Source organism: Molothrus ater, chromosome 12 (genome assembly GCF_012460135.2).
Source record: "Molothrus ater isolate BHLD 08-10-18 breed brown headed cowbird chromosome 12, BPBGC_Mater_1.1, whole genome shotgun sequence".
NCBI classification, from domain to species: Eukaryota; Metazoa; Chordata; class Aves; order Passeriformes; family Icteridae; genus Molothrus; species Molothrus ater.
Window position 1 is genome coordinate 3,212,154 of NC_050489.2, and position 22,598 is coordinate 3,234,751.

Sequence of the window (22,598 nt, forward strand, 5' to 3'; positions counted from 1 at the left end):
GATGATCCTGATAGGTCCCTTCCAACTCAGCATATTCTGTCATTCTGTCAAAAGTTAATGATTTAGAGCTGCTGGAGTAAATGTTACACAATTTGAAGAGGCAAAAATAACAGCTGGATACTCAAAAACTGCAATGTGAAACTCTACATTAGATTCAATAAAAATACTTGCACCCAATAAAAATTTTACATTGCTTTAGTTTTAACTTCCTAACTTAACTCAGACTGAAATTTACTCTCAAGCATTTTAGAGGTCCTAGGCATAACAAATTATCACTATACAAAACTTATTTGTAATAATAAAGTTTATTAAAATGCTTTGTTTTATTAAATAAAACAGAGCCTGCAGTATGTCAGATGATTATGCCCAGAAAGGGCTCTTTTCAATGTTCTATAATCCATACATTTTGAACTCATGGAACATCATAAACATATGCACATTTACTTTCAAAGAAATTCAATATGAATACTGTATCTCTAGTGCTTCACATTATACACCACTGATCTGCCATCACAGAGGAGATCAAAATCGAGATCAAGTCACACAACACTGAAGAACACAAGAGAGCTCTTCAATACTGGAGTTGTTTTAATCTGAAAAAAAGGGAAAAATGGAAAAAGGTCACACTCAACAGTCACACACCACATTAGGAACATTTCATCACTTGAGCAGTTTCTTAAACCTTAGCTGCAGAGAGAGAGATCTGAGTTTTAACAGATAAAAATATTTTCTCAGTGATAAGAGACATGCAAATATGAAGATTCCAGAACAACTGCTTGTACAAAGGAATTTATTTTGTGCAAAATGCATAAAAACATATTTCAGCTCTTCAGAAAGCCCAACAGCAGTTTGTTTTTTGATAGAAAAGCACCAATACATAAGTGACACTCAGTTCCAAAGGAACCAAGTGTCCATTGCACTGCAGGTGTCCTGCCCATTCCACCCCAGAGCCTGACCCCAGTCACTGCCATGGAGCAGATGGGTGTGGTTGGAATTCAACAAACACCTCGAGACCTCTCAGCGAGCCAGGGACGCTGAACAGAGGCCACTGCAGGGACTGTCCCACCTGGGACATGGCTGAAGCTGACTGTGAGCTGCACTACAGACTGGTAGGCTGTTCTACTTCAAGTGTGTGCAAAATATTGTGAAATGTGCTTTTATGATTTTCACATTTATGTTAGCACTATCTTCAAGTCTCTAGTTTATAAAAATGTAATAGCACAGTCTAAATTGAGAAGACATGTACACGACTCAAGCACTGTTCTGCTTGTTTCACTCTCTCTTGATGAAGCACACACTAGCTAACTTGCCAAAATTTGTAACTGAAGCATTGCTGCCACACAACAGATCTATCTGAATGGAACCTTAGCAGACAAGGTTTCTTCCAATGTTCCCAAGTCAAGAGAAGTAGATAAATGAAAATATGTATTTCCACCTGGACTAGTTCAATTTTTAATTCCAATTCAAAATACCTTCCAAAAATATCAGTTATCTTTAATTATTATATCCAGTAGCTGTGCTAGGCCTGTGTGTTTAGTTGTCTTTACCTTAAGAGGCTTCTATCCTAAAATTAATTACCCTCTAGATTAAAATGTCTCACAAAAGTGAGCAGTATTTTATCTTCATAACCGGCTTATTAACATTTGCTGCAAATAGGTTCACTAGAATGACAACTCATAAATTGATGATTTAGTTATTCACTGTTAAATTTGCAATTATTTAAGTAACCTTTCTGCTTACCTTCTAAGAAGTTCTTTAGGTGACAAGCCTGTGGTATCCATATCACTAAGGCTGTCACTGCTATCTGTAGTGTCTGAGCTGCTGTCTTTTTCTAATTTTTTATTCTTATGTTTTCCTTTGTTTTTCTGCTTCTTATGCTTCTTTTTCTGTAAAAAGAACAGAAACAATCCTTTATCTCCTTGTGAAAGACTTGGATTTTTCTGAATGTCAAGAAAAGAAAAAAGTTAATTTCAGTATGGACTCAAAGCTTAACTGAAACAGAACATCTATCAATGATTCTTTTCCACTACTCAGACTAAGCTTAAAGAAAAAAAATTATAAACCAAAATTCATTTCATCCAAGCACTCATCTCTCCCTAAAGCAGATGTTTCATTACAGTTATTTAATCCATGAATGGAATTCCCAGAATGTGTCTGACATCTTCCACACAGCACGTGAAACCACCCACAGTGTTGTACCTGTAGTCACCTGTGTGCATATGGCAAAAGCAGCATCATAGTGGGGTAATTTTCTGGTTTCAAAACATCAACAAAATTCTGTTGCTTAAATTCTAGTCCCAGTATTTATTTTTTCTACAACCAAGCATAAATAACAAAACATTTTGAAGGGCAGATCAAAGCATCAATAGATCAGAAATCAGTATTTAAATTTATTACCTTTTCCTTTTTGCGTTTGCGTTCTTTCTTAGTCTTGTGCCTCTCTCTGATTTTCCTATGCTTTTCTTTCCTGCTAGGCCCAGGAAAAGTTGCTGGCACCTCTGTTTGTTGTTGCCAAGTAGTTCCTAAAATACAAAGCAAATGTATAAAGAATAAAAAAAACCCTGACCAAAATAGGGTAATTTGGTTATTACATTCTGTAATATGATATATTACCTAATATGATAGTTAAACAAACAAAACCCCTTACTTTAAACAGGAAATCACATGTCTAAAACCCCCACCTGCAACACCCCTACTGTAATTAAATGCCTTTGCAATCTGTTAAAAATGAAATTGCAAGGCTGTCCCCTATTTTTTTATCATTACCTTTAGAGACTTAAAACAAACCTGGTACACAGGCAAAGAGGTTCCTGTTGTGGGTCATAGCATGGCAACAAAACATTTGGTGATGCCTGTTTACATAACACACATTTAAGAGATAGATGCCTATTCACAAATGCTTGTTTTAAAGAGAGATATCGTGTATTTTATATATAATTTCAATATTTACACTCTAGATGCTTACAGAACCTACCAGAAGAAAAAGCTGGTGGCAGCTTTGGTCCAAATTCCTCTGCTGCATCCAGCTCCTGCTTTGAAGTAGGCAATGAAGGAATGCCAGAATCAGTTGCAGCAGTCACACTCTCTGTGAAAAAAAACAAAACTTGTTATATTTGAAAGGAAAATAAGAAAATACTTTTTCCAAGAAGCGTTGAAGAAAGCTCAAGGAAGGTTTCCAAAAACCTTAAAGAAGCAAACTGATCAGCATCCTCTATCTCTATGGGCTGCTTTGGCCAACTGGGTAGCTGACACTCTGAAATGTGTCAACATACTGTAGGTTTTTTCTTTTAAATCAAAATTTACCTTTTAAACTATAAATTATTAATTCAATTGCTATTAGGGTGTTTGTTTGCTTCCCTTTTGTAACAGTACTATTTTTCCATTACTCAGAACGAATTAAAAACTCCATGAGCTGTATAAGGTTAATAAACACTACAAGTTAAATGTTAATAGAACCAACTGGGACAGTAAGTGAACAAAGTCTTTTCATTTGAAGTATGTTCTTACACCAGATGTTTTGCTCCCCCTCACTGTGTAGCAGGCACATTCCATACAGCAGTTTGCTTGTAAACTCCACACAAAAGGTGCATGGCAGTGCTAAGGACACTGTAACATGCAAGGCCCTATTCAGTGCTGTATTGTTTGCATTTTCCACACAACCAGCTCTGCCAATCTCTGCACTGGTTAGCATTGTCCTAACAGTCCAAGAATGTGTGATTCAAAAATGGAACTTTTACAAGGTATTTATTTTATGTTGCATATAAATGAACTTCCAGCAAGTACTACCTTGTAAATTAGAGGAAGAACTGTCTGCTACATCAACTTGCTCGGTGGTTTCTGACTGTCTTTCTGAAGTAGTTGGTTGCTGTTCTTCATCACTCTCTTCTTCTTCTTCAGAGGAAGATGATTTTTCATCTGAGGAGCTCACAAAGATGGCCTTAAATAAGTCCATGGGTGGTCGTCTGCTTTCTTCCTCCTGATCCTTATCTTCCTCAGCCACCTGCTCAACAGCATCACAACAAACTGTATTTAGGCTCTAAAGCAACTAACAATCTCTCTCTGATAAGGAATCACTTGAAGCATGCTGACAGGTATTTACAAAACATTTGGATGGCACAATAGCTGTGAAATAAACAATCTTAGTCCCAAATAGTAAAGCTCTGAAACTCTGAGGAACTCTGCCAGTGTCCTCTAAAGAGTAGTGCAAAGAGTAGTAGCAGTTTGTGAAAATAGATCCCCAGATATTAGAAATTCGAATTCATCCATTCAAATTTCAATTATATAATACTACATTTAAGCAAAAGGAAAATATCTTTCTCTCCAAAATATGCACTCTGTTCTATGGAAAGGAGAAATAAATACATTCTATGCCTGTGAGCAGAGTGGTGGTAAAGTTACTGAATTTAGTTCCCCAACTGGTGGGCTACATTTTTTCTTCTCTGAAGGCCTACTTCAAGAATAATCAGAAGTGAGGTGCAAACATCTTGAATCCCAGAGTTATAACCTCAAAGTTCTTCAAAGTGCCATCTCATGTCTCTGCTCATCCTGAACTGGTTCTTGTGCAAAGTGATCTGTGTTCATATGTTAACAGTTTATATTAACATATATAAACAATATTAACATATACAAACAATTAATATATTAGCCCATCTTATTTCTGGGTTTCCAAGGTCTACAGCTATTCCCTTTAAGTTCAAACCCTGTTGTCAACTCACCACAGAGGGAGGAGTTTCAGCTGTCCCAGTTCCACATTCTTCTTTGGCTGGCACTGGAGGCTGCTGCTGAGCATCAGCTTTTGATCTAGCAAGACTAATGAATTCACTGATGGAATCTTTCTTCTCCTTCTCTTTATCTGACACATCCCACCTTGAAGATTTCTTTGGTTCTAAAATATCCAAAATATTCAAATCACCTGCATGCCAAATTGTTCTGCATTTCATGGCCTACTTGATTTTAAATTACTCTGCTTCTTCAGTTTGACATTTTTAACATCTTTCTAATGAATACTTGACCTATAAATGTCTTTTAGGTAGAAGAAATTAGCTTTATATCACTAACTTCAGTTTTTATGTCACTGAATTTTTATTTCAATTCCTTTGTTTGGGTTTTTTAATGCAAAAAACATCATGTGGCTAGGTTCTCAATGAAAAAGATGCCTTTTCTGTACTATTATCTCATGTATAGCTAAATTAATAAAGTAACAACAAACTTACTGTTGAGACTGTTACTCTCTTGGATCTTTTCATTTGTTGCTTGAGTTACAGATGTGGTGGGCTCAGGCACAGTTAAGAAATTAAAAACAGAATACTTGTCTCGTTTCACTTTTGGCAAACCCACTACAGAAGAACTAGAGGGAAATAAAATTGTTTGCTGATTATTGCATTAAACACAGAAAAGCTTTCAAATTAGCTACAACAACCTGAACTCCTACAGTAGTCCTTCAAATGCATGCTATTTTATCAGAGGTCACCATATTTGATGACACAAATAAAAACTTTGGGCAGTTCTGTATTACCTTATGACACAAGAAAACATCAACCCAGATTTTCCACAAGCAAATTAAAAACTCAGAAATTATAAAAAGTTTTAAAAATATAAGTATCAATTATCTTACTCAGGATAGGGATCACGAACATTAAATCTTTTACACAGCAGCTTATCAGGATGCCATTCAAAGTTGTCTCTTGTGAGTTTGCCAAACATCTTCATCTTCACAGCTGTTTCCTTATCATCAATATCATTCTGAAAAAGTCAAACATTTATAGCTGACAAATAACTTTTTAAAGAGAGATGTAAAATGTATTTTATATTCAATTTCAATGTGCAGAACTTATACTCTTTAAGTTCTGGAATTAATTGCAGAAATTACACTCACAAAAATCTTACTGAACTGTTGTAAGATTTATGAACAGGACAAATCCATCAATATTTAAATGCTGTTTAACAAAGATTACTCTGTATGCACCAAGTGTTTTCAAAAGCTGCTAAACAGAAGGGCACCAGAACAGTGGCATATCTTCATGAGAGTTTAAAAGAAAAAGGGCTAAGGCAACACCTGCAGCTCCAATGTGTTAAAAGACAGCAAATACCTCTTGGTCTCGAGGAACTTCAACTTTGTCAACATCATCTTCATATTTGGCCCTGGTGAACCTGGATGAGAGTGTGGAATTTGAGGATCTGTAGAACATTGCTGCACGGTAGAACTCCTCCTGTTCTCTGCCCCGCTCCCACTCCGTCATATTCTGGTCAAAAAAACGCTCCAGTCTTTCTCCTGTGGGATGAGGAGAGAAATGCTTAGCAGAGATGGCAGCTTGTTCTGGCTCAACACTTTTCAAACAAAAAATAACATTCTTGCAAGTATTTAATGAATATTTATCATAAGGGTAGTACTAACCCCAACTGTGTTAATCCCTGATAAATGGAGGTCGTTTTTCAAGACAGCAAGAATGAGAGCATTTGCCCAATGCTAAATTGATATTTTAAGTAATTTTACTTGTAAAACTGATTCCTTACTCATTGCCCTCTAAAGAATGTTCAAAATACTTAATGGATTTAACAGGTGATTAAAACAAAAAGTATAACCCAAAGCTTTATCAAGTAAGTAAAACATAGAACAGAATAATTTAAGCCTGGCTATGCTTTGGTAACTTGCTGTATGATCTGTGAAGTGCCCACTGATAAATACAGAGTTTGCACACAGGTTTACAGCAACAGGTCCAGTTTGTCTCCCAGGAGGAAGAGGAAATAACACCAGCCAAGCAAATACACTTAGAGTAAAACAGACCTTTAAGCATTCCAGTTATTTATCCATTTCCATCATAATGACTAGGCAGGCACTCACAGTCATAATTGGGAATATTCTACTTTACCCAGGGAAAATCCCAGTCCTGAATAGAGGAACTATGGATTCAAAGCTCAAGTAGCCTGTCCCAATGCAGTAACCAGAAGAGGCTACTGACCAGAAAATATTTATTTTATATAATGAAAAGGACTTAAAAAGAGACAAAAACCCCAAAAAATCCCAAATCACAACTAAAACAACAAACCACATGCTTTCCTCTGTCAAATTTCCCTGGAGTCCATTTTCTTATTCCCCAGTAGCCCCTGTGTACTTCAAAATTTGGAAAAAACCCAACCCTTCTTTTTTTGAAAGTTCATTTCAAGGCAATTTAAAGTCATGGGCTGATGATGAACTCCCTGGATCAACTTCAGCTTTTCATGCCTTACAGAAAAACCACAGAACTGAAGACCTCACCACAAGACCTTGTGAGTACCTAGTTTAATCTAATATAAACCACAGTGTCATTTAATATCAAAAACCTAAACAAAATGGAAGGAGACTGAAACAGCATGAAAAGAGATGATGAAGGAGGTTGGATGTTTTTTGGTTTGGAGTAAGAGCTCTGCATGGATGCTGTGTTTTTACAGTCCTAAATCTTTCTGAGAAGAACATGAATGACAGCAGAAGTCTGAGCATCTGCAGGACATACAAGAGAAGCTTTGACAAGTGTGAAATACTTCATTCACTTTAAGGTTCTTATCTTCCCCTGGTGCAGAGGGAATGGGGTTTCTTCTGATTCTGCTGTTACCCAATCCTCTTCCTGCCTTTATAGGATCTGTCAGTTTGACTCCTCAAAGAGAAACAAACTCAATTAAAAGGCTTTTTCCCCTGACCAAAGCTGAAGTGTACCTTGGCAAATGAAACAAGGGAAATCCAGGAAATGAAGTAGAACTGAACTTCTGCTACATCACAGAAGTATGAAATGTAATGCCTAAAATCAAGACTTGCTGACAACTGAGTAAGTGAGCTGTTCTCTTGAACTCAACATGACTAAGTATCAGTAAAAATTTCTGTAAGCATTGGTCCTGAAAAGAAGTAAAAGGAGAAATGCTGTGAAATTCAGGAAGAGAACTCAGAGTCAATATAAAATGCATTGGGAAAAAAAAGGGGGGGGAGGGGAAGGAAAAAATAAATCAAGAAATATTTTACCTCTTTCTCCTTGTTTAAGACTTTTCACAAAATTTTCATATCTTTTTTGTTTTTCTGGATTTTTTGCAAATGGTTTGAAGTCACTAGAACCAGCATTTGCTAACTGCCCTCCCAGCAGCATCTGCCATTTGTGAGCAGCATCTTCTGGGGAGGCCACCTGGAATCTGTTACTTGGTGACTCCTGAGGGACTGGTTTTGCTTTCATTTGTTGTTCAGATGCTTGTTTCACTTGTTTAAGTCTTTCTCTATCTTTCTCAGATAGATATTCCAAAACAGAAGGAGCTGGACCTAAAGCAGAAAAAAAGCAGTGAAAGATAAAGAGAAATGAAAAAATACTAGAACTATTTCTTCCCCTTTAGTAGAAGAAAAATCCCTACCACATGTGTATAAATTCAGATTAAATGCTCTTAAGCAGAAATTAACAATAAAATGGTATAAATGGCAAATATATGTCATACATGGCAAATAAAAATTTGGCCACTATTACATCTTTTATGCTATTTACATATAACTTGATAAAGTTTACTATTGTAAACTTTTTTGTGACTCACAAATGTGAGCCACAGTTACAAATTATCTTCTTAGTATATCTAAATGTATTTCAGTAAAACATTTTACAGAAAAAATTATCACAGCCTACTATATTCACAAAAGGCCACAACTCTGTCAAAAAACCACAATCCAGCACATACTTTTTGCCTTTAAAATATTTGAGTCAATTAATACACAGACAGTTATGTCAACAATTCAACTGCTGAGATGAAACTGAACAATGAAATGTGTGGGAACTCAGCACATCGTTCCCGATGTCCAGAGATGCCAGGAGAACCCTTGGGGGTCTCGGAAATCCTGGAATGTTGCCAAGAGTGTCTGGTGGCTTGATTTTGATCCATCCACAGAAGTGACAGCAGTTTGAGGACATGAGAATCACTTTAGAGTGAAGGGTGTAAAAGGGACACGTTTAGAGGGTGAAATATAAACTTTAAGGTTTTTGGTACAGGGGGGTTATGGAGACAAGATGGAGGGATCAGGGCGTGTCTCGTCCTTCTTCTTTCTTCTTCTTGTCCTCCATCTCCTGTGGTGATGTTGGCACTTGGGGACTGGTTTATGGTGAAGGTGCACTTGCCAACATGGGTGAAAAGTATTGGAAAATAAAGGTAAATATCATGTACGTAGATTTTAGTATAAAAAGACATGACCGCCCCGTGGATGGTCAGAGTGCCCTTGGCTGCCTTGCAGGTCAGACCTCTGTTGGGCAGACAGAAAATTTTGTAGATAAGAAACAATAAACCATCTGAAGACCGAAAAGCTGAAGAGTCCAGACTCGTCCTTTGAAACGCGTGCCGCCCAAGAACCACCCTACCCGTGTCGGGGCAGAGACAGACAGCCGGACCCGACAGAAATGGTAACTAGATTGGAAATATTTTTGTTAAAAAATAAGCACTCAAAGCCAGACCAAATTCTTACTGCTCTGTACCTAAACATACAAAGAGGCTCGAAACACAAGCAAAGACATGGTCAGGTATGTTTATGTTCCTACCTTTCAGCTCAGCCTCCCCCAGCTGTTCCCTCCTCTGAGCTGCATTCAAGGCATGCCTGCTGTGGTGGGCTGGGTCCCTCTCCAGTTTCCCAGCTGACTCCTCCAGTGCCTTCTGTAGGTGGCAGCTTACATTCCCAGCTGGCAGCACCGGGCGGAAGTGATGCACGGGTCTGTAATTCCGGGGCAGGCTGGGTGCTGGGTAAATCTGGGGGAAAAGGGGCAACAAAACAAAAACCCACTGAGAGAGAGAGAGAGAGAACTTTGTGTGCAACACTTACAGGTGTTCCAGATAAACAAAAACCCAAGAATTCCTCAGTTTACATCTTAGCAGTAGAAACAGATGATACAAGCTACCAATTCCTACAGACCAGTAAGTGGCACTGTAAAACAAACTCTGGGAACAAATATATTGACAGCTATGGAAAAATATGAAAATGTGCACATTAAGTGACAGAGAAATTAACAAGAGTCTTAGGATGCACTGCTTTTATTTGAGAAAATGCCCTTTAATATTGCTTACTGTTTTTTTAAACTGAAGTCAAATGATTTAATCAATTGGATTACTGAGTACTTCCATGCTTACCACATTTGAATGTCTTTCAAAGTGCTTTTCCCCATGTTCTTCATTCAAGCTGTTACTCAAGGGGTTATCTCTGTGCTTCCTATAGGATGGGATTTTATATACCACACAAATATTCTTCCTCAGAAAGAGGACCCTGTCATACAATTGTTTGTCATTCTAATTTATGCAAATATATAGGGCATGAATTATGTAGACCTGAAGATAGGACTAAGCAGTTAAATTGTCACCAAAATAGCAAAGTGAAAAAACATGAGGCCTGCTTTTTACAGAAAACTGAATGTTACATATGAAAGACCTAGAACCAAAATATGTAATTTTTTAAAATATTTTTTGAAGTTAAATTAAACCATTCCTCCAGCTTTATGGAAAGTAGCAGTGAATAGTGTGGAAGGCATTTGTTCAAAGCCAGTACCCAGGCAAAGTTTAAATACCTTCAGGAGTCTGATAAATTTTAGGTTTCTATTGAATAGCCTCCAGTGCTATCATTTTGTTCCTTCAGCAATTTTTACTGCTGACCAAAACATTTATTTCTGAGAACAGAAAAACACCAAGAAGCAGTAGAGTCCACACAGTTCACATGATGAAGGATTTTATTCTTAATACATAAAATATCACTATCTGCTTACCTTGACTGGAGCTGATGGTTTTGATGCCAAGGAAAAACCAGCCAGGACTTTGCCTATATATTTAAAATCTCTTTCAGGCCCTACAAAATTATCACAGAGTTGGTCAATATTTAAAACATGCATGGTTAGGCAATTTTTTTTTTCTCAATATTTTCCATATGTCACTGTCTATTATGAGTCATAATTGTAGTTTGTCTTCACCACCTTTCATTTAAAATTAAGGGTTCTGATTCTGGATTAATATTCTACAACTCTCAGAGTGACTGCTGAAGGCTGAACATGGCTTACAGTGAAGCAGCAGTACCCACACTGTGCACAGCCAACACCAGCAGTGCCATTAGTGTGTACAACCAACATGAACAGCTGCTCCAAAATTACAACAGCATTTCATGCATTTACACAGTGCAGTAAAAATAAAGAGGCACCAAGATACAATTCACTACAATTACCTGAAAATACAGAAGCTCATCTAAAACAAAAGGTCTCTTTTTAAGTGCTGGGCCGTATTTTGTAACTGGGATTCACAATCACTTGTTTTCTTCAGTGAAAGTGAGCACTGTATCTCACAAAGCAGCACATATTGTCCTTTTGAAAATATGCTTTGAGGGTTTCATCTACACTGGGATTACTGGAAGACTTTGGAAATCATTTCTGTAATTGAACACTTCAATATAGAGGTAGGACTAGCTGAATTTTCAGAGATTAAGGCTGAAAATTACAATATATGGCAAATACAGACTACATTTCTTATTTTTCTCCCCCATATTACATTGACTCTTTAAAGAGAACCACAGTTCTTACTTTTTTTGGATTTATACTGTTTTGGTGCTGTCCAGCCATACAAGCCATCCCCAGGCTCCTCATCCTTTAGAACTGTATCATATTTGGACAGTGTGTCAGTTGCATAAATATCATCATCTTCTTCCTCTAGAGCTCCTACACCAAAAGCCTAAAATACATATTTAAAATGAGAACTCCAAAGTGGAAAAACTTTTAAGTCACATGTCAGAACACATCTACATGGATATCTATTCATCTATATAAAGTCTACAGTAAAAATATAGATACACTGGGAAAAATGTAGTTACACCACAGAAACTGAGGTGGAAAAAACCCCCACACACCTCAGTGAGCACAAAAGTAACAAAAGCAAACACATTCCAGTCCCTTGGCAGGGAGAAACACCAAGTTTGGTAGTACAAGACAAGGACAGCAGACTAGTTCCACCAAAATAACACATATAATCTGACTAGGAGCAGGTTAAGTTCTCAAAAGGAAAAAAATGTCAGTTAACAGGGAAATTAAAGAATTCCCAGAAAATATAAACTGACAATACTTGTAGATAAGAACTACAAATACCCTGGAGCAACACAAAATCTCTCTAGCTGACAGATACAGCATTACTGAAAGTACAATAGACAAAAACCATAAACTCAAAACATCAAAGTAACACAGAACATTTTTCCATCCAGCTACTCAGTCAGGGAGTTTTTATAGTTGTCTTTTACAGTTTCAGTAAGTGAAGGCATTTGAGAGTTTTAAGGATTTTTCCACATCTTCAAAATAAGTTTTTAAAAAATCCTATTCTCAAATCACACTTAACATTTCTTACAATATTACAATGACTAGGAGCTTTTAACTTAAACCAAAATTTATGTGGATTTTACTACACTAATGATAAAATTCATTAAAAAATGTCCTTACCTGACCTGTAATACCCAGTTTTCTTCCTTTACTGTGTCTCAAATCACCAAGTAAATTGCTTGTTTCTTCAGAACCACCTGTGAAAAGATTCAGGTGTTCTCTTCCAGATGCACCAAACAAGGCTTGAGAGGGGTCCAAACCCTTATAGCCAAGTCCATGGACATTCTCTTTTGGAGTCAAGTCTACAGGCATTACATCCTTCGGTGCAAAGGTCACATTCTCTGGCTGGTATTCATCCTCTTCATCCTTGTACAAATTAAAAGTTTATGAGAGCAAATATGACTAAAAGTTCTGTATGTTGAGCTTTTACAACATTCACTTAACATGAGCCTGGGCAAGGTTTTCATTTCCTGAATTGTGTATGAACTAAACATAGCAAAAGAAGAAATTTAGATATTAACACTTTTCTTCACATTAAGCTTCTTACGTAGCAAAAGAAGAAATTTAGATATTAACACCTTTCTTCACATTAAGCATAGAAAGTATTTATAAACACTTTTAAGAAGATTTGAAAATGCATTTTAAAATACTGTTTGAGGACATTAAAGAAGTTGTTTTGTTCTTCAATCTGTTGTCACATATTCTTCCAAAAGCCAACAGACCACTTTCCCTGTTCAATACCTCAGAACCCTCAGACAGTCCAGGTGGTAATGCACAACCATAAATCTTCACTGTAGGATCTGTAAGAGACAGCATAACATCATATTACATTAATAAAAATAAAAAGAGGGTTTAAAATCAACTTTTAATCAGTCTATGAATGCCAACTTTCTACTAACAAGGAAGTGAATTAGCTAAGGAAGTTCCCTGCACTTACCAGGTTTCTGTCTGCGTGGCTTTCTTTTGACTCGTGGGCCAATTCCTTGTCCTTCTTTCCAGCCCATTTTTCGTAATAGTTCAACCCCAACTGTTATTCTAAAAAGAAAAAAAAAATGAAACAAAAGCCAAAATTACTTCAAGCCACACCTTTATTATCTGTTGATAAATAATGTACATATAGAATACTTGAACTTCTGGTTTTTATCCCACTTTAAAATCAAATCTGAAAGTGTTACTACTTGCATACACACTACCTGTCAGTTTATAAATGTTTACTTGGTGCAAGTCTGCTCATTCAAAACAAAAATCCAGGTGGAGGCCCTTAGGGAATGTACCACTGCAGGATCTTCCAGTCTCACAATTGCAGTGGCCAAACATTACTGTTCTAACAACACTTCTAAGTGAAATGAATGGTTTGGCAAAGTTTCAGGTAAATTTACTTACTTAGATGGTCCAATTAAATCATCAAATGCAGTGGTTCCTGGAATGGGAGCAACTACTCCTGCAATCTGTCTAGCTTTCTCCTTTATTCTGTCTTTAGCTTTAGATGCAAAATCATCTGTAGTTGTAATATCTTTTGGTGCTATCCCAAATTCACTAAGATCCTGGAAATACAAAAATGAGAACATTTAGATTAAGCATCCTTTAAGTTCTTGCTTACTATAATAGTAATGAAAATGGCATATGACCTTCCTATCTGCTAATTTTCTCAAACCACTTATGCAGTTTTCTTTGCAATAACTTTAGTGGAAATATCTTAAAACAGTTTCAAAAGCATTTGCATTTTCTGATAAGGTGAAAAGGTTGAGTTCAGGTTTTATTTTTTAATACTGACATCACAGGAGCTTCTTAAATGAACCCATGAAATAGTCTGTATAAGCTAGTAGGATAGCACTGTATACAAGAAGTAATTACTTCAATTTTTGCTGTCATGGCAACTATTTGCAGAGGTTTTAAATTCCTTTCTAAATTTACCTCTTCATCCATGAAGTCTTCTGGTCCAAGAACAGTTCTGTCTGCTCTCTTCTGCCGTGATGATACAAAAGCTGATGGTGTCCATCCTTTAAAGAAGGCAAATATTTAAGTAAGGTACTTAAGGCAACAAAGTATTCAAAAACAATTCAAGCATTTCAACCTTACATCTTAAGTACACATCAAAGAAATATTTGTAAAATTACAGTCCAAAAATTCAGGGAGAAATAACTTCAGCAATATTATTTCAAACATTCACAATATAAGGAACAGCAGGAACAAAAATGCTTGGTGACAGTTAATTTGTTTTTACTAACATGACAATATGATTCTCAATATAACCATTCCCAGAAGACAGCAAAATATCTGACCTTCCTTTGTTCCAACAGTGTTAAAGTATCCAGCAGAAAAGCCCCCGGTGAATGCACCATGGAAACGCTGGTATCGTCCCTTTGCATCTTTAACAGTCTGCTCTTGGAGAGGAACTGGCTTTTTAATTCGTTCACCTACAATCAAACAGATCAGAATGTAAGACACAACTTTACATGAAGGAACAATTTCCCACTTCCTCCAGAAGCTGTTTCTTCCTTGCAAGTAAGAACAGGATCAAACACTGGCCACCCTGACATGGAAATCACCACATTTCATTTATTTCCACTCCATTGTAACTATTCATGAACACCATTGATAAATTCTTGGGATCTTTTGGGTCACTGTGACCCCGAGATTGTTCAAAGTCTCTTTTCCCAGCCCAGTGCTTGAAGAAGCAGTCAGGGCTCTTCATTTCTTGGTCTCAAGGTTGTTTATTGTTCCTTATCTATAAAATTCTTTCTCCTGCCCTGCCAGGCCCATCCAGCAGGACAGTTCCAGGCACTCTGCCTGCCCCCAGGGCAGGGTTATGTCTTTATACTAAAAACTACCTGTACAATGTTTACAATTCCTTCCCAATACCCATCACCTGTGTTAGACACTGAGCTTCTACTCTAAACCAATCTGTGAGTGCCACCAGCACAGCAGAAGATGGAGGCCAAGAAGAAGAAGGAGAAAGGCTGGACACACCCAGATTCCTCCATCTTGCCTCCTGAACCCCCATTCTAAAAACCCCAAAATCTACTTTTCCACCCCGTGATAACTTCACTATCATTCTACCTAAACTGTTGTGGCTTGCTGATCTTCATCTAAGGTTGGTAATTTGCTCCATGGGTCATAATCAAACCCACAGGTGTTCTGGGCTCTGTGCCAGGGTCTCTGAGCCCCTGGCAGGGGTCCTGGCCATCCTGGACAGCCAGAGGGATGTGCTGGGTTCCCACAATAAATGAAAAGCATGAAGTGTTCACATCAAAATTCTTAATTGTACAGACTTCTGAGAACATTGCATTTTTTCTTGTGAAAGGAAACTTTTTAAAGTATGCAAGATCTCTGGCAGGATTTCTTCACTTCAGTAATTGCTTGAGACATTACATATCAAAAGTGTATAAACTGAAACCAAACACAAAAAACCATAGACTTTGACACAAACATTTACCTCTTTTTAACAATATTTCTTGAATAAAATGGCACAGACTTGGGAGTCACAACTGTACATTAGTCCTGGCCCTGTCCATTTCAACCATATAAGCATCAGACGATCAGATTAGCATAACTGCGTACATTTGAAGTGTTTTATTTGAACTGTACTGGGGTTTTTGGGGGGATGGGGCGGACAGAAGCAAACACTGGCACCCGGAGCAGCCGGCACAAGCCGCGGAGTACCACAGCCACAGCCACAGCCACAGCCGCAGTGCTGCCGAGGCCTTTCTTTCCCCGCTCCGCTCGGCCTGTGCTGGGCCATCCTCCCGCAGGACAGCTCGGCTGCCGAGCAAGGCCCCCGCAGCAGGAGCTGTGGGAAGGAAGCAGGTCTGTGCTGGGCCCACACACCGCAGCCCCTCGCAGAAAGGGCTGGGCGGCGTTCAGCCGCGAACCGAGCAGAACCGGACCGGAGCGGGCAGGCCCTTCGGGATGCCCCAGCGCCTCACGCCGGGCCGCTCTGCAGCGCTCGCACAACGCATTGACAGAGGGAGGGAGGGAGGGAGGAGGAGCAGACGAACCTCCCGGGGGTCCCTTACCCTCCTGCAGGGGCTGCAGCGCGCTGCCATAGCTCACCAAGTCCTCCTCCTCGCTGTCGCTGCTCTCCGCCATCTTGCACGACGGTGGCCGCGCGGGACCCGGCGGCGTCACGAAAGGAGGCGGAGCCGCGCAGCGCCCGGCATCCCCCGGCACCGGGACGGCTCTGCGAGGGAGCGGCGCCCTGCCCCGCCGGCGGGACGGGAGCGGCACCGGCACCGGCACCCTGCCCCCCCGGGACCCCGCCGGCGGGACGGGAGCGGCGGCATCGCCCGGAGCCCCTCAGCGCCTCTCGGCCTCACGGCGGCGTTGGGGTTGCCCGCCGGGCACGGCGCGGTGCTGGGGCCCCTCTCGCTGCCCGCTCTGAGGGAGGGCAGGCGGCGGCCGCAGCCGGTCCGGGCGCACGGGTCCCTCCAGCCCAGCCGTGTTTGGCTGGAAAAGCCCCAGCCCCAGCGGAGCTGCCGTGTGCGGCTCCACATCATCGGTCCGAAACGCTGACTGTTGTCTTTAGAAATTACCCACGGCACATAATGTCAAACTGCCGGTGGTCAGCAGCCATGCGGTAACTGCCTCGAATCATCGAGTGCAGCCTCCCTCGGACTCAGGGCTAGGAAAAGGGCAGCAACGACTCTGACAAAGAGATTTCATCTAAATCAAGGTGTAAAGCGGACTCCACCCTGAATCAAAATCAACGGAGTTGTGGATTTCATTGTACACTTAAGCAAATACCTGGCAAAATTTGCCTAACCACGTTGTCTTACGCACTGTTCAAGAAGAATTTGCACAGAAATCGGGGCAGAAGTCTGGGCGTTCAAACCTTCCCTCACAGAGCTTCATCCCCGAAGGCTTTTGGGAGCCTCTGAAGCTCCTTGGGCAGTCCTGTATCGAGAGAGAAACGTTTCCCGAATGTATTTTGTACGAAGACCACCATTCACCAGTAGGACCCAAGTGTTCAAAATTTGGATTTGATTTCCACTGCTACCCCCTCTCCCCCCCAAAAAAAAACCAAAAACCAAACGCTTCAATTTGCACTGAAGATTCTATCAGTCCACAACTGATAGAACAACAACAATTTCAGAGAAATCCTTGAAAATAAATCAAAACACAGTCTTCAGATATTCCTTCCCTTAACAGGTAAGGCTTCAGTGTATTCTCCATCCCAGCGTTTCTCTTCATTTGTTTACATGGAACTGGTTTCTTTCACAGTGAAACTGCCGGAGTTTCACGTGACTTCAGGTTTCCATGGGGAATATTGACACGGTTCCATGCAAATAGGGAGCTCTCTGTTTCATTCAGGTCTCTAATTCACTTAGAAACAATAAAGTAGAAGCCACAGACACTCTACGTGCATTGTCTTTTCTCATCATTACGGAGCACTTAGCTAGAATATACAGCGGCGAACGAGCTGTTAGCGTACTTGCTGTTTCTCTTTGTTTAGGAAAGAATTGTTCCTGAATAGTCGATACTGTGTGACTTTGACTTAACACACCGGCTTCAATAAACCTTTTTTGCACAATGCTAACAGAAAATCTTTTGAATGTTTTGTCTGATCAGTTCAAAGAGTTGAGGTAATCAAATACTGAAGCTTTTTTCCGTTAAGGCTTTTCTCAGATTAGAATTACTTTTGCATCCCGGTGGTATTTCCTTCTCCATGGTAAACTTTCTCGTTTACAATTACAAAACCAGGTGACAATTGCTATTTGTAGCTCTTGTATAAGACAATCATTCCAGTGTCTTTTTTATTTTTTTTAATTGCAAAGAAACTAAAACATTAGTAGAACTGAATAGTTTACGTTTCAAATAATTTTTTACAGAAATTTGTCTGGTAAAAAAAAAGCACCTGCATTTTTGAATGAAAGTTCACATATTTGCTAGTGGCTGAAATTGAGCCCTAAAGGCAGAGGTGGACTTTAGACTTTTGTTTGCAAATACATAGTTTTCAACATCTGGTTCTGTATTGGTTCATCGAGAAGTGTCTTGTTATGTCATTTGTTGTATTATTTAAGACCACTTCTTCAAATATATTTGTTAATTAGTTTTAAGTCATGCAAGTCACAGGAACTTCAGACTAAAATTTGTATAATCGGTATAAAAAAAAAAGCAAAACCTCGATTCATTTAAAGGGTTTCTTAAATCATAAAAAAACCAAAAACAAAAACAAAAACCATAAGCACAGGAAGTATAAATTCCCATATTTCAACAAACAATAAGACAAACTCATCTCTGCCTTATCCCATTCAATGGGAATGTCTCCCTGAATATTCACCCTGCCAACTCAGAGCTGTTGTATCAGTTGACAAAACAGTCACCTGAAGGTCAGCCCCTGAGGCATTGCCTGAGCTTCTCCAAAGTGCTGATTTTCCTTTTCTAAAGGACTGGAAAATAAAGAGATAACACATATTGTTCTCAAATACCCAGGCTTTTATCTGTCGATCTCGGTTAAAGGCAAGGCATTAGCTGGGGAAAGTGGTGATGATTTTGCCCATGTTTGGTTTTAATTTCCACATAAACTGCAATGTCTTGTTTCCACTGTGATTTCACAGCAGAACAGGCAAAGCATATTAGTTATTTTATAGTAAATGGGATTTCAGTGAAGGTAATGCTGCAATTAAGGCATGCAGTTAATACCTTTAAGGGGAAGAAGCAGCAGTGGAGCACTGCACCTGCAGCAATCATATCGTGCTTATCAAAGTCCTGACACTGAGTTTCTGTACCATTTTCAGATCATTTTATTGTTCCTCAGTAAATTTCTTGGTAAGGAAGTCTTCTACTCCATCTAGTAAATTTGTAACAGTCGCAAAGCAGAGTTACATCACTGCTGCTACTGTGCCTCTTGCCCTATTTTTGCAATTTGTAACCTTTTTTTTCCTCCCCACAAATAGTATTTGGAGAGAGAGTGGAAAAAATAATCGACCTATGATCATGTTTCCTCACTCCTCACCTAGTACTTGCTTACAGTAGGCAGATATTTGCTCATTAAGAACTGCAGTCTTCAGAAATAAAGGATGATACTAACTCAACTAAATCACTGCACTGGAATTTATTGACATAAGAGCTGTCAAGATTACTGACAAAATCTTCCTGATCAGAATCCAAGTTTAATATTCAAAGCCAACAACAATAGGAACAGAAATGTGTAACCATCTGTCAGGTTCAGAATTCAAAAACCTACCTTGAGAAGCAGCAGGAGTTGATGCATACTTCTCCCTTCATACAGTAGAATTCTAATGTGCTTTTGCTGGTTAGCCTGGGCGTCTCTCTGGGACAAAAGATGTTTTGTGACCTGCTAGCACCCTATAGCCAAAAGGTCTGTAAAATCAGAGATAAGAAACATTGTCTCTCCAGAGAGCAGCCAGATTCCTGTCTTGGCTATGGAATGATACATAACCCCAGGAGGAAATGGATTCCCAAACTGGGACTATTTCCTAGTGGCCAAAGACAGGACTATTGATGGGGTTTCTTATATTCACATATTTTTTCATATGATGGAGCAGGAGAAGAAGGAGAGGATTAAGAGAACGAGTGGAGCCATACAAACATATGAGAAATATATATACATATATATCCTATATACGTGTCTGCGGGAAGGGTGTTCTGATTCTGGTCCCAGTTCTCATCCCTCTTACCTTTACTATTGTGGCACAAAACACGGGACAACAAGGTCTGCCATGACGTGCCTGTTTCACCATGGTCATTGTCTACATCACCTGGCGGCTTTATCTGTGAAAATGCACAAAGCCACTTAGCACCTAGTTCTGCAAAGAACCAGGAGGTGATGAGTTCTTCTGGAAAGAACTAGGAGAGATGATGCAGAGATAAGAACCAATTCTTTCAGATTCAACACTTCATGCAGAACCCTTCTGCCAATTGTCAGAGCAATTTAGAGGACACAGAAACCAATGGAGAGAATGGTTTCATTTTACTATGAATAGTAAGGCAGCACAAAAGTAAAATGATACATTTAATAAAAGAATAAGCTTGCAAGTCAGCTTTAACAACAAGCAAAAATAAGCAAGTAATGCATCTAATCATTACTATACAAGAAAGAGAACAGTGATTGAGAAAGATACATCACCAAATGCCTAAACACCATCATCCAGAGTCTGCAATTGCAATTGCTGGAGAACTCTTCCTGTCAATTGGGAAAATCCTACATGGTGCATCCACCCTTAGGTGCGGCTTCCAAATTCGCCCTGAAAGGGAGTCCGGATTTATCACCCAAATCAGCCAGTCCTTTGACCTGTGTATATTTTTAGCACAGAAACACCTGGATCTGATGGCACACTGGGCCAGAGCCCAGGCCTCGGCTGGGTGGGTTTTCCCTGAAATATCATACAAACAAACCTCTATTAATATCAGTTGGGAAAGTTTCTTAAAATTTTATATTTCTTGCAGATAACTACACAAGATTATGGGCAAGTTTCCAAAGCAGCCCTTTTGGTGTTCAACAGCTTGCATAAGTGTGTCAGTCATCTATTTGTAGATAAGTAATACTGATGGTGTTGGTCACACAGAGCCCAGGACTGTAAATCAGCCCTGGCTTAGGCCTGCTGCTCAGGCCTCAGCACATACTGATATTCTTTAGATGCAAATTCTTAAGCATTTGATGATTGCTTAAGAGATAGTGCATGTCCAGTGCACCAGGTCACAGAATTGACTCCCTTTAAATATTAAATGTCAAGCAAATATCTGTATCTATACAACATAACGCATGTTCTGAATGCATTAATCTGCATTTCTAGCCTATATTTCTCAATCTTTACAATGCAGCAACCCAGCCTTCTGACTCAGGCAGTAATCATGAGGAAGTTTGTGGTATGAACCCAACTCTATTTAGGAATCCTAACAGCAATCAAAAAGCTGCTGGAGACAAGATGATGAGAAGAGCAGGGACATGGGGTTTTTTGAGCATAAATCAGGTTTTGGAATGTTCTAAGCTGCAATTTACATTCCAGAGTCAGAGAGCACTCCTACTCAGTCATTACACAGCTGAGCACTTCTGAGACCATACAGTCAATATGTGCCTTTTGCAAAAAAACATGTTCACTATATGCACACAAAACCTACAGTGACTTAGTGAAGAAACACTCAGTCCCAAAGCAGTGCTGATGAAATACCCTTTATTCGAGCCAGGGGAAGGCATAGTCTGATCGGGCAGTTGTGAGGGTGCTGGGTGACATACCCCAGACACTAACAACTGGGAGGAATCCTGCTAGCTTGGACTCCTGCTTTTACTGTACAAACTTACTAGATGTGCTGGCTTTGCTTTATTCAAAGAATCCACCCGCGACAAAGAAAGGCTGCATTTTGTGACCAGCAAATATTAGAGTGTCTTTAGTGTGGTATCGTAGAAATCTCTGCAAATTTGTGTTTTACACATAACCATGATAATCATCATTGTTAACTGAGCCTTTGGCCTGACTACAGGCTCTTTATTGGAGTAATATCTTTATTGGATTTATTAAATTAAATTTATTATTTATTTAATTATTATTTATATATTTATTAAATTAAATTTATTGGAGTAATAGTAGCCTTTCAATGGGATCAGTTTTCAATAAAGCCAGTGACAGCAGCAAAGATGGTTACATTAATGTGATGCTCCTCGCTCCCGGGGGAACGAGCCGCTCTGAGGGGCATGGGGCTGGGAGCGCCCCTCCAGGAGGAACGAGCCGCTCTGAGGGGCAGCCACCCCTGGGGCTGGGAGCGCCTCTCTCCGAGGAAGGAGCCGCTCTGAGGGGCAGCCACCCCTGGGGCTGGGAGCGCCCCTCTCCGAGGAAGGAGCCGCTCTGAGGGGCAGCCACCCGCGGGGACCCTCGCCTCCCCGAGGCGGTGCCCGGGGAAAGCTGGTGGCGGCCCCAGGGTGCCGGGAGCGGCCGCTCCGCGTGGCCACCCTCAGGGGCTGTGGCCAGGCTCGGCGACGCGGGAGGCCGCGGGAAGCTCCAGGAGGCGAGCCGTGCCTTCGAGGCGGGCAGTCGGAGTCCGGCACGCTCCAGCGGAGAACGGCCGGAGGGCCGAGGCGTAGCGAGCCGAGCCGCCACCGCACAGCGGGGCTCCGCTCTCAGTCAGCCACAGCCACCCCCGTCTCCGCACGAGGGGCACCTCAGCCCCCCACCGGGAACCTCTTCTACGCGAAGAGACCCGGGGGGTCGCTGCAAGGAGCTCCACTGGAACACTGGGCGGCGGAGGAGCAGCGCCGTGGGGCGGGGCAGCTCCTCCCCGCCACCACCGGAGGTGGGGCCGGGCGGTGCCGTGGGGCAG

At 40.2% G+C, this 22,598-nt stretch overlaps 1 protein-coding gene across 1 annotated transcript; it reads right to left on the reverse strand.

Moving 5' to 3' along the window:
• Window positions 1-286: 286 nt before the first annotated feature.
• Window positions 287-16,819, reverse strand: GPATCH1 (G-patch domain containing 1). Its single transcript, XM_036390490.2, has 21 exons — window positions 16,563-16,819; window positions 16,340-16,521; window positions 14,606-14,740; window positions 14,238-14,323; window positions 13,707-13,867; window positions 13,261-13,358; window positions 13,065-13,123; window positions 12,444-12,689; window positions 11,541-11,688; window positions 10,740-10,819; window positions 9,531-9,735; window positions 7,991-8,278; window positions 6,090-6,271; window positions 5,615-5,742; window positions 5,214-5,347; window positions 4,716-4,885; window positions 3,787-4,000; window positions 2,975-3,085; window positions 2,398-2,522; window positions 1,741-1,886; window positions 287-593 (listed from the first exon to the last, which is right to left on the reverse strand). Exons 1-21 carry the CDS (start codon window positions 16,817-16,819, stop codon window positions 572-574), a joined length of 3,177 nt encoding a protein of 1,058 aa, XP_036246383.2. The 3' UTR covers window positions 287-571.
• Window positions 16,820-22,598: the final 5,779 nt, after the last annotated feature.